This window comes from Vulpes vulpes, chromosome X, assembly GCF_048418805.1.
Source record: "Vulpes vulpes isolate BD-2025 chromosome X, VulVul3, whole genome shotgun sequence".
Classification (NCBI taxonomy): Eukaryota; Metazoa; Chordata; class Mammalia; order Carnivora; family Canidae; genus Vulpes; species Vulpes vulpes.
In genome coordinates this window covers 79,660,674-79,673,015 of record NC_132796.1, presented here as the reverse complement: position 1 = coordinate 79,673,015, position 12,342 = coordinate 79,660,674, and the positions used below count along the sequence as shown (strand labels likewise).

General features: G+C 39.7%; 1 protein-coding gene across 4 annotated transcripts in view; it reads left to right on the top strand.

Annotated features, from left to right (window-relative positions):
* Positions 1–11,043, top strand: part of ACSL4 (acyl-CoA synthetase long chain family member 4) — a 77,234-nt gene extending 66,191 nt beyond the window's left edge. For all 4 annotated transcript variants that reach the window (XM_026014830.2, XM_026014826.2, XM_026014831.2 and 1 more), the window contains one exon: positions 8,112–11,043. In XM_026014830.2, coding sequence (XP_025870615.1) covers positions 8,112–8,269 — 158 coding nt within the window. In that variant the 3' untranslated portion in view covers positions 8,270–11,043. The remainder of the gene's footprint in view (positions 1–8,111) is intronic.
* The last annotated feature ends 1,299 nt before the right edge of the window (positions 11,044–12,342 follow it).

Here is a 12,342-nt window from a genome sequence, read left to right as displayed (position 1 = left end):
CTCCCCCATGGGGAGCCCAATGTGGGACTGGATCTTAGGACCCCGGGATCACGCCCTGAGCCAAAGGCAGATACTCAAACATTGAGCCACCCAGGTGTTTCTTCTCTGTGCTCTTCTGATCACATCCTGTTGCTATCATGAGTGCGGTCGGTGTGTTGTCTCTGACTCCCCTGAGGGTGTTCAAGGGGCTCCTGTTCTGAAGCATTCTTCCCCTGTTGTCTGTTCCCCCAAGTCCTGTTTCCTGCGTGCTTGGCCACAGCCTCTCCTATACCTGTGCCCCCTTGTCTGGCCACTCATGCTTCAGAACGAACCATTAGAACCCTGTTTGGAAAGCTTACTGGGCTTCACTGACAGGTGATTCAGTGTCTTAACCCATTTCTGCCAAGAAGACTTCTTGAGTCTCCTGCCTGGAGGCTCTTAGCCTGACCTGCCCCTTCCAGGAGCCAAAAAGAGGACTGGAAAGACACTGGGTGTGGGGTGGGTGGCTCTTACCCCACAGCCACCTTGTTTTTTGGTATTCTCAGAGTCTGGTATTGTCAGAGTCCAGAGTCTCTCTCGAGGTCAGCCTTCCCAAAAACTAAACCTGCCTGCCTGCCTATATGTCTGTCTGTCTATCGGCAGCTAGCTTTTAGCTCCCTCGACCCTCCATCAGTTACTGCTATTCTCTTTGCTTTGGATATTCCAAAATTTTCTGTGAACTCTCATCCAGTGTCCCCTCTCTCTCATTTCAGCTATTTCCTTGCTGTTAATACCTTCTTTTAATTTTAAAAGTTATCTTAAACTGTGTAAATTATTTTCTAAGGGAACAGAGAGAAACGGTGAGCTCTTCATGTTTAAGAGGAAGCTAGCGACCTAGTTTTAAATTTTTTTTTAATTTTTATTTATTTATGATAGTCACAGAGAGAGAGAGAGAGAGAGGCAGAGGCACAGGCCGAGGGAGAAGCAGGCTCCATGCACCGGGAGCCTGATGTGGGATTCGATCCCGGGTCTCCAGGATCGCGCCCTGGGCCAAACGCAGGCGTCAAACCGCTGTGCCACCCAGGGATCCCTAGCGACCTAGTTTTAACCTTGTTGCTTCCCCTCCTAAAAAAATGAAAACCTCGCTTTTCTGATGAGATGTTATGTTACATTCATCATAAAATACTAGACAGTGCAGAAAATCAATAAAGGAGGAAGTAAAAAAAATCACTTTATAGTACTAGTCTTTGGGTGTTAATGTTACACTCTTTCCAGTATCCATTCCCAACCTATCAGCATCAGTGACATGTTTCTAAGTCTGTAGATACAGAATTGCATTGTCATTTTTAATAGTTTTCTGGTATAGGAGTAGCCACTTGAGTCTTTGTTGGACTTTTAAGGTGAGTTCCTTTCTCTGGGCCCCACTGTAAACAAATATAACACATATCTTGCATATTCACTTATTTACTTATTTATTTTTTTAGTATGAATCCCTAGTAAGGGAATTTTTGAGGCAAGGAAAATGTATATTTTAAAGGCTTTTTTCCCTGCTCTGTTGACACATAACTTTCTTGTCCCCCAGAAAAGCTAGTTTATACTTTTATCAGAGATACACAAGCCTACCCCTATTTCCCTAACTAGGCTACTAGAATTTATTCTTTTAAATTAACTATTTAGGTTCCACTTATTAGTTTTTAATATTAGTTACTGGGTTGAAGTTAAAAAAACTGTTTTTCCCCAAGAAGAAATATTTTTTAAGATTCTATTTATTTGAGAGAGAGAGAGAGAGAGAGAGAGAAAGAGCACATGCAAGTCTGAGCAGGGACAGAGGCAGAGGGAGAAGGAGAAGCTGACTCCCCGCTGAGCAGGGAGACCAAAGTAGAGCTCAATCCCAGGATCCTGAGATCATGACCTGAGCCCAAGGTAGATGCTTCACTGACTGAGCCACCCAGGCACCCCCCAAAACAGAACATTCTTATAGTTAACTTTGGACACTATAAGGTTCAAATAACAGATGCCTATTAACATAACCAGATTCAAAATTAAGTTACTTTATGACCATAAAGACAAGGGCTTAATGTTTTTTTTTCTTAAATATGGCTTTATCAGTTATAGTACCGTTGAAAAACCATACTTTTTATATTACTGTCACCAGGCTACCAGAATATTCTTTGATAGAGATCCTAATTTTTTAATGTGGTATTTATTCCAAAAAGTATTTTAGCCAATAGGCTGTTATTCTGAGTCACTCTCCGAATGTACTAATGGGTAAAATGCAACTTGAGTAATTTGTCCTTGTATGTTTCACTGTAAAAGCAATAATGGGGAAAGTCAACCTGGATCACAATCAGGTGAAAATTGGAGTAAAATTCTAGGACCTGTGGGATCCTCATAACTTTCTTAGACTGAGGTACGAAATCAAACAATGATTTGGATAATATACAATAATTATGGGCTTCAACGTATAAGTCCTAGTTGCCCTGTGCCACAAAACACTTACCTTGCCAGTCTTTTGCTTCCAATGATTATTTCAGAGACCTAATGCAAAAAGAATAAAATAGTCTTGATTGTGTTCAGCTAAATCTGCCTGTAAGCATACATTTTTAATAGAGGGCCTCTTCATGTTTTAGGAAGTATGAGCTACCTAACCAGACCCAACTTTGTGTACCATCACACAGCAAAGCCAATCACTGAGACATTGAGAATGCAGGAAGGAAAGGGTTGATTTTAGAGGCAGCCAAACAAGGCTGCCAAGAGGCAGGAGGGCAAGTCTCAAATCCAACTCCCCGAAGGGGGAGAGGACAGGGTTCTCTCTTTTTTTCTTTTTGTTTTGGGGTTTTTAAAAATATCATAGTGGTTGGGAATACACACATATTGATGAAAATGGCAGGAAAACATGAGACTTAGGAAGGATGGAGCACACACATTGAACAAACATATATGTAATGTACATCCCATATTCACTTCAGGGTGGGAACTTAACACGAAAATGACCTCCTGCCTTCAGGAGGTCACCTAAGGACAAAGTTAGGAGCTAGGTGCAAGCTCTGTGAACCAGTATAAACTGAATGGGGTCTGGGGTTCCTTATCTCTGGGAAAAGAATGCAGAGCCTTGCTTGTTCATAGGCTGGAAGCTTACCTATGACCTTCAGTGTATGTCTCTGCACAGGGGGCCAGTGGATTCATTAGTGGGGTCTGGAAAGAAACAGTAGCTCATTAGGGAGAAACAGGTCCCTGAAAAACAAGTTTTAAATTTCCTGCTAGTTTCAAACTCACTGACATCTTGGGCATGGTTTCACTTTCCCTTGAGTTCTTCTGCCCTCAATCTTGAAGGAATTGGGACAGTGACCACTCTGGCTACTTCCTGCTGGAAAAGAGCACAGTTTAGTGATTGGAGGAATGAAGCAACTTTGTACTTTGTTGGAAAAATTCCTTGTACTTGGCTTAATATGGACATTGGAGTGACCAGAATATTAGTTCCTTTTTTGATTGTTTTATAATAATATTGGAACGCAAATTTGAGTTTTACATATCTAACTAATGTAAAGTACAATAATGTAAAGATAACCCAAATCTTAGTAGTCCCTGGAGAATTGACCTCATCTCTTCTAGGATCCAGGGAAAGAGTCCAGTAAAAATTGATTTCTCAACACACCTCTGGGCAAATTCACTGTAGCCAAGTGTCATGCTCTCTGATTTTTATCTAAATGAGTTCTTACTTTAGAGGGATTATATATACACTGCAAGTTGTGTAGAAATGGCACATATCCTAGCCTGTTTTGCAAGGATAATATAGTCCAGAACAATGCAGTTATCAAACACTACCTTGGCTAACAAATCTATTTTCTTTCTGTTGGGCAACAGTGACAAGAACAGTTTTGTCAGTGAACGCACCTAAGGTGATAGTAAGATTCTCAATCATATGTTCGTGAGCCTGGATTCTCTACCAGGATAAAAATGTTCTCTCAAACAAGCGTCAGATTCTGTCCTCCTGGTAACCAGGCACGTTAACTCCGATGATTCCCGTTTTGTTTGATAATAAGGTTTTTTTTTTAATATTAGTATTAGAGTTCAATTTGTCAACATATAGCATAAAAAGGTTTAAGAGGGTTAGTGCAGTGACTGGTTTCTTAATGATTTCCTTGGGGTAGAGAAGGGCGGGGGGGAACCAGATCTTTAAATCAGTAGATTTCTCTTATTTTCCAACTGCCAAGACCTGGCTCCCTCAGGGCTGGTTAGGAGTAATGGGGAGATCTCCCTTTTGGCCAAGACTTTTCTTAGAAAAACAGCACACAGATCAACGTTGTTCCATTGTAGCTGGAGTTGACCTGTTCTGTTCTGTACCTTGGGGAAGAAGTGTACCACATATCTCATGCACAGTCTGAGTCTTGAGGTCAGTTCAGTTAAGCAGCTATTTCATTTCAGGAGGTGGTCTTGCAGGTGGGCTCTCAAATTTAGGCCTATGTTATGTAAGCAATCAAGTGATTAATAAGTGACATTTCTATGGAAACAGAAGAAAAACACATGTTAATGGTTGGAGCCAATTATGAAGCCAGTGTCTAAGTCCTGAGAGCTGCCAGTGAGAAGATTTCTAGATGTCAGGCTTGAAGCATCTTTAGCTAGAGTGATGGCAGGCAGTGGCCATCTGACAGATCTCCTGGTTTGTAGTTTAGTCCCTGGTGTTCTCTCCGAGTGGCCCACATGGCAACATGCAAGAAGATTGTATTGTCTAAACATCGGTCATTGTAGCAGTTTTAACTTTAAATGATTTCAAGTCAAGGGAAGCCAGGAGAATTCAGTACTCAGCCTCATTTTATAGGAAACGACAAACACCTAGAAATAATTCATTAGAACTAGCATCTAACATGCACAAAGATTACCACTTTAAAACTAATTTATTTGTAAAATGAATTCAGTTTTAGCCTAATTTTTTACTTGAGTGCAGCAAGAGTAGTGATTGGCCATGTACGTTCTTTTAAATCTCTATTGCTGGAACTTTTCATAAGGAATTTTAGAACTGAACTTTTAATAGCCTCTTGAGACTCAGAAGCCAGGCCAAATATTTGCTATCAGACTCTCCTGCAATATTTATAGATCTGGGTGAATTCCTCCCTTCTTGAGGTCCCTGAGATATCCTGAGGTTCCTGCACCTGCCAGGAAGTGACCTCCTTTACTCACCTGGAATGGCTTCTGGGTACTCTGGAAGCAGGGTATCAGGCTGGTATCTCCAAGGGGCTCTACTGGATCCTTAAAGTTGACCTTCGTTCCTGAAAGCTATCTGGTCACATTTGGGTTGATGATGTACATTGCCCTCAAATAGGACATTTTGATCTAAGCCTTAGTGATATAGTCAGTGTTTCCAGTGTTATCACAAGGAGAACAGGTTTTTGTCATCTTAACAGGGAGAAAAACCAAATTCCAATCTTATTCCATTGTACTTTTAATATTAAAACTAATATTAAAAAATAAAATAAAACTAATATCCTGTAGCTTAACTATCCTGGGACTAAAATAAAACTGAAAAATAAAAACAAGGAAATGAGAAAAACAGGTATGAAGAATGGTAATTTGTGGTAATTTGTTTTTGTTGCAAGATAATTATTTAGTCTTAAAATGAAACTGGTTATTTGAAAAAACTGAGGAACAAATCATAATGTAAAAAATTATAGAGAGTTTATGAAGGGAAATCTTTGAAAAAAAATTTGTGTGGTCAGTCAACAGTTGGACAGTTAACTGACTCAACCACCCAGGCACCAGAAACTTATGATTCTTAAGATGGAGCATGCACATTGAGCAAACCTATATGTAATATACATCCCATATTCACTTTGGGGTAGAAACTTAACACAAAAATGAGACAGAATTTGGCCCCTGCTTTCAGGAGGTCACCTAAAGACAAGGTGAGGGGCTAGGTGTAAGCTCCATGAACCAGTATAAACTAGATGGGGCCTTCCTTTGGCTCTTTACCTCCGGGGAAGGAATGCAGAGCCTCATTTTTTTCATAGACTGGAGCCTTACCCATGACCTTCAGTGTGTGCCTCTGCAGAGGGGGCTAGTGGATTTATTAGTGGGGGGGTCTGGAAAGAAACAGTAGCTGATTAGGGAGAAGCAGGTGGCTGAAAAATAAGCTTTAAATTTTCTGTTTTAACCTCATTAACCCTATGGACATGGGTTATAGGTAGTATCTATCATAAGAATGCAAAGTAATAGGGGTGCATGGATAGCTCAGTCACTTAAGCATTGGACTCTTGATTTTGGCTTAAGGGTCTTAATCTCAGGGTTGTGGGATGAATGGAGCCCCTGGTTGGGCTCTGTGCTGGGCGTGGAGCCTGCTTAAGATTCTCTCTCCTTTTTTGCCCCTCCACTCCCCCTTACCCACTCATGAGTGTGCTCTCTCTTTTATAAAATAATAATAATAAAGTCTCATTTAAAAAAATACAAAGTAGTAGTTTTACAACCAATTGTAAATTGGTTGATAATTGATAATCAATTATTATAATCAATTGATAACTACCAGTGGCTTGAAAAACCAACATTTGCTGCCACCTGCAGGCTATATTTCATAATGTAGGTGATTCTGATAAAATGCCACATGTAAAATTCTGTTTATTTTTCCTTCCCCGTGTTCTTTCGTACTTGCTGGCAGCATATCCTGTTTATCAGAAACTGGGTAATTGCCCATTGTTCTCTAAATCTTGTGGCACTAGATATTTAGGAGTTCCCAAAATGAAACCTCTCATGTAGCCTTTTCCCCGGATTTGAACCAGAATTTAGTTAATAAAAATTAAATACAGTGACTTTTATGAATAGGGCCTATGTAAATAAGGAAAGTCATGAAATAAAAAGGTTCTGGAGCCAGATCTGTACTTGAGAATGTATAGGTTTCCTTGAGATCCTAGTGTGATCTCAGCAGATGAGCTTTCAGACACCTCCCCATAACTGAGCCGTAATGTGTCAACAGAGTAGATGTGGAGAATTCAAACAAGTTTCATGTTCTTTTACTGCTGGTTCAGGTATTATTTTTAGGAATTTGGTTCTCCATAGTTTGAAAGATTATTTTTCCCCACTCAGCTTTATATTTTTCTCTCTTTTTAATGAGAAATTCAGTAAATCGAATCAAGCTTTCCTGAAACTCAGGACCAATATTAGGTCAAAACCTTCCATGAATTTGAGGTTTTGGCTTGTCAGCCATGCCAAGTGGTCTCTCAAGTCACCAGGTCGCTAGGTTGTTTAGCAGATTTTATACACACAGATGCATATTCCTTCATAATTGCTGTTTTACATAACTGCATGTAAAATAAAGCTCCTCTGCAGATTTACACTGCTGTTAAAAGGCTTTCAGGATGCTAGGGGTGAGCTTGTATTAATAATAAGTAGTTGAGGGACTATAATTGAATTTTAAATTATCGAAGTGCTCTATTGATTGATTCTGTGGCCTTATTTTCTTGCATCTTTCTCCACATGCGCTGAATTGGTTAACGCAGACACAGTATGTGCGGCCTCAAATTCTTATCCCATCAAAGTATGAAACTCCCCATTCCCCCTTTTGATTCTTATTTGACTGTCTAATAAAGCTCATGCAGAACAGTTGTCCAGAGGCGTAGTTTTCTGCAGAACAAATGAATACGTAGGTATGTGTTTATTGAGGGTTCGTACGGTGGCCCTGTGCAAGGCAGTGAACAAAGCAAAACCTCTGTTTCATGGACCTTGCGTTTTAGTGGGTGAGGCAGATACATGTAATCTGTTGGGTGGTGAGAAGTATCTGGAAGGAGATGTAGTGCCCGAGGACAGGGAGGCAAAGAGGACACAAGGGCCAAAGGGCCAAGGAAGCCGCTTCCGGGGCGTGGCATTTGAGCAGACACCTGGGTGAAGTCAGGAAGTGAGCCACGCAGCTGCCAACAGGGAAGAGCATCCCAGGCAGAGAACACAACAAATAGGAAGACTCTGAAAGGAGGGGGTTTGCATATATAGCAGAATAAAATGAGAAACTGCAGGCTAAAAGTACATTCAACTGAAACAATTCATGTACACTTCGAGAACTCTACAATGACATTGTAAGGTACTGGGATCCTTACTAATTAACTGGCCTCTCGCCTCTCCCTTCTCCCCTGTCTCTCCCTCTCCTCCTGTCTTCCCCTCATTTCTCATTTCAGTGAAACTGGAGCGATTTGAAATTCCAATCAAGGTTCGCTTAAGTCCAGAGCCATGGACGCCGGAAACTGGTTTGGTCACTGATGCTTTCAAACTCAAGAGGAAGGAGCTGAAGAACCATTACCTCAAAGACATCGAGCGAATGTATGGGGGCAAATAGAATGCTGCTGCTCACTTACAGCCATACAGGAGGTGGCCTGGTGTTTTTCTTTTTTCAGCTCTAGAATTTTCAGCCTTGTTGAGCTGTCAGAATATAAGGTGTATATCATTCTAAAGACATGGTAATTAAAAAAACAAAACCAAAAGTGATTAAAATAGTCGTTGAGTCTACTTTAACTTAGTTTTGCCTAGTTCTCGTGAAGAGTCATTTCCCTTGAGCTGTGTTATTAATTTTAGAACAAAAATCCTGTTTTTTTGAAAATTAGCCTAAAATAGATCTGTTTTCTTCAAGGAACATATTTAATGTGGAACAAAATAAATTGGAGTCAGAGTTGAACGTAGTTTGCGGCAATTTGCATTTTCTGATGTCTGTTGTCTTCCTAGTTCAGAAGAAGCTTAAAATAGTAAGCATGACAAAAAAAAAATATGTTTTAACACTACTCAATGCAGAAGTGCTGCAGGACTTTAAAAGTCTCTTTCCAACCATGTATCTTGAAGGCAAAATTCAGTTGTAATATGATAGACAGAATCAACTAGTAGTACCTTGGAAACCATTTTAGGATTCATAATTGTTGGCGTAGGTTAGATGAAGAACCATTCTATTGTGAATAATTACAGTGCCCAAAGTCTGAATACAACAACCATTAAACACACCAAAAATACTTAGTAATATATTTAAAGGGAAATTGAACTGCTTTTCTGAAACTTGGAGGTTTTAAAATCAGCGGCTGTCATTATTTGAGTGACTTAAGGGCAAAGTACATTTTCAAGACTATTGGAAATTGGCCATGTTTGTTCAAAAGAAACAAAGGGCTGAGACCAAGAGTGAGGTGATCAAAAGTGAATCCCATGTTAACAGGAAGCCTTTTCTTCATGCAAAAAGGTGATGGCATCCTAAGTCTTTAGAATTCCAACCCTTGCACAGCACTGAACCTGGGAATGAATTTTAGTTCTGAATTTACCTTTGGTAACAGGGATTGATTTTAAAATATCCTCTTATTCAGTGACTCTTGTAGCTTAAGGTCTGTTTGCTGTTGCTGATTTCATCCTTGATCCATAGTTGATTTCAGAAAGCCTTTCATTTAGCTTTAATTTGAGCAAAGCGGGTTATGAGGAATGACTTCCCCCATCTCTTGTTCAAATCCCTGAATGATGACTTCACTTGGATGAAATTGAGGAAGTGAGGGGGGAAGAACACACCATTACCACTATTTTCCTGACTGTGGGAGGAGTTTAGAAACTGGAAATGCTCGATTTGGGCCAAGGGAGGGTCCTCAATAAGGGACTGATTCTTGGGCAGTAATTTGGCATGTGGGCTTTTTTTTTAAATCTTTCATTCAAATCCGGGATTCTGTATTTGACAGATTATCACACTTGAACCATAGTTACTGTAAAAAGCAAAAATTCTTAATACTGTTATTCTTTGCACTTTTTTCTTAATCATTTTATATATATATACATATATATATATATACATATATATGTTGCTTACATTGCTTTGTACAGATGTGGGCCACCAGTGCAACAAAATACATTCTTTTTGCTCTAAGATATTTATAATGAAAATATTTAAATGTTATGTATATGGTGGTGAAAAGGAAAAAAAATGATCCGGTGTTATTATAAGCAAGAATGAAGGTTTTTGTAAAGATTTCTGTTCAGTGTTCTGCAATGTTAAATTCAAGGCAAGCTCTCTCTGAAGTGACAGGTGTGTGAGTATTCTTATTCTTTCCAACTTGCCTTTGAAGGGTGAAGAACCATTGTCATCAAGTAGACTACTATTCAGCTCCTCTTATTCAGGCCCTCCACTGCTGATCCTTTAAGGATGATTTCCTTAGATTTTTTTTTTAATATGTGAATAGTTTTCCCTTTCGGAATGGTGATTTTAACTATATGAATTGCATGCATACTCCAATATTTGCACCCCCGCCCATTCCCATCTCCTGAAAGCTAGAACACTGCCAACTAATCTGTTGTACAGGTCCTTTAGAAACATGGAACTAACACTTAAAGTTGGGTGCTGCTAATTCTTTGTGAAACTCCAAATATTGTTACGGGACCAGGGAGATGCCACTACTCTACCCCCTGATTTTTCATTGAAAAAAAAAAACATGGTATTATGTAAACCAATCTCTCCATATTCATAGTGACTTTTCAAGTATTTGAGCCTAAAGATTTTAATCCTACATTTTTATACCTGTTGAAATTGTTCACTGTTGTTATGACATGTCAGCCATCAAATGAAATTGTACTTTAAAAATTTACTACAATTCTGTACATTTCTAAGTCGAACACTTGTGACTTTTGCTTTAATGACATGAAACTATCTTGCCTCCTTGATATTTGTATTACTGCTGCTGCTGTTTTTTTTTTTACCCTAGAACAGAGGTTATAATTGTATGGCTTTTCAGAACTGAGATACAGGTGAATGATTCAAAGAGTCAAAAGTTGAGGAGAATAATATTTCTTTCTGGCATAAAGACTGATTAATAAAAATCCTTGCCTGTGTTTTCCTGATAGCACATGACAAATGCCTTTTAGGTGACAAGATGAGAGAGCAGGTTAATGATTGTGTGGTATTTGGAACTCAGAGAAATATTTTAATTTTCAAATGTAGTTACAAATTAGAACGTATTCATATTTTGTACTTTCTGTTAAAATGCATGATTGCAAGATTGTTACTTCGATTTTTGTGTTTATTCCTAATGAAAAGCTTGGTTTGTTCTTGTTTTTAAGTTTGCACTCGAATCTTAAGAAATAAATCTACTCATGTTATCAGGGCGATTTGTGCCTAATGATGCGCCAAGACATAACCTGCAGGTTTGAATACTATTAGCCAGACTTTATTTATTTTAGATTAGGTGATTTTTTAAAAAAGATTATTTAAGTAAGCTCTCTACCCGATATGGGGCTCAAACTCATGACCCAGTGATCAAGAGGCACATGCTCCTCCGACAGAGCCAGCCAGGCACCCCTATTAGCCAGACTTATTTTTTTTACTTTTTAAAAGATTTTATTTATTTGAGAGAGAGGGCACACAAGAGCAGGGGGAGAGGGAGAAGCAGACTCCCTGCTGAGCAGGGAGCCCAATGATGCGGGCATGATGATGTGGGCTCGATGTGGGGCTCAGTCCCAGGACCCTAGGATTATGACCTGAACTGAAGGCAGACACTTAACTGACTGAGCCATCCAGGCACCCCTTACCCAGACTTTGAAACACATATTTGCAAAGCATTCATCTGTAGGTTTATGGAGTTGCATTAAGCAGTTAACCTGGCCTGTATACATCCTATCCATTGGTTTGGAGAATCTGAACCCAAAACCTTTACGTTGCTACAGTTAATAAAGTAGAACTCCTTTGCACTACCGATATTGTGAAACAAAGCACAGTCCTGGTGTGTGGATCATTAGGAAGTGCTACTAAATGGTAATTGTTACCTGTAGGCTCCTTAATCTATTTGAGACCTATGAGGGTGCATATGAAACAGTGTTAGAGTCCAGGAACTGGATGGCCTCAGGCTATTTTCGGGCTTTGCCCCTCCTCTCTAGCAGTGTGACTGAGCAAGTGTCAGGAACACTGGTCCACTACTTTTTTCCATATGAGCAAATGGGGTTTGTTGATCATAGGTTCTACCCCATCAGGTGGTCGAGAGGGTTAAAACACGTTAGTCCCCGTAAAGTGTTTGGATCACCTTATGTTAGCCGACATCATCGTTATTGTAGCCAGATGACCTTCACGGGTGAGGTGGTCTCACATACTTGCTTATTAGCACACTCAGGGCTTTAAGACTTCAAGGCTTGCCAGTCCCTGAAGACTGGAGAGTTCTGGATACAGAGGTGAGGAGGCCTGGCTCATTGTATCACTGGCCTTGTAACCCTGCACAAATCTCATGATGCCCTCTTAGCCTCAGTTTCTTCTTCCTATATTAAAGAAAAAAGACATAACTTCAAAGGAAGATACCCTTTGCAAATAGGGAAAAGTGAATGACAGACAAAAGAGGGAGTGTAATGTTTCCTGGGGCTCATCACATCTAGCTTTCAGTTGTGATTGTGCTGTCTCAGGTTTGCTTTTTT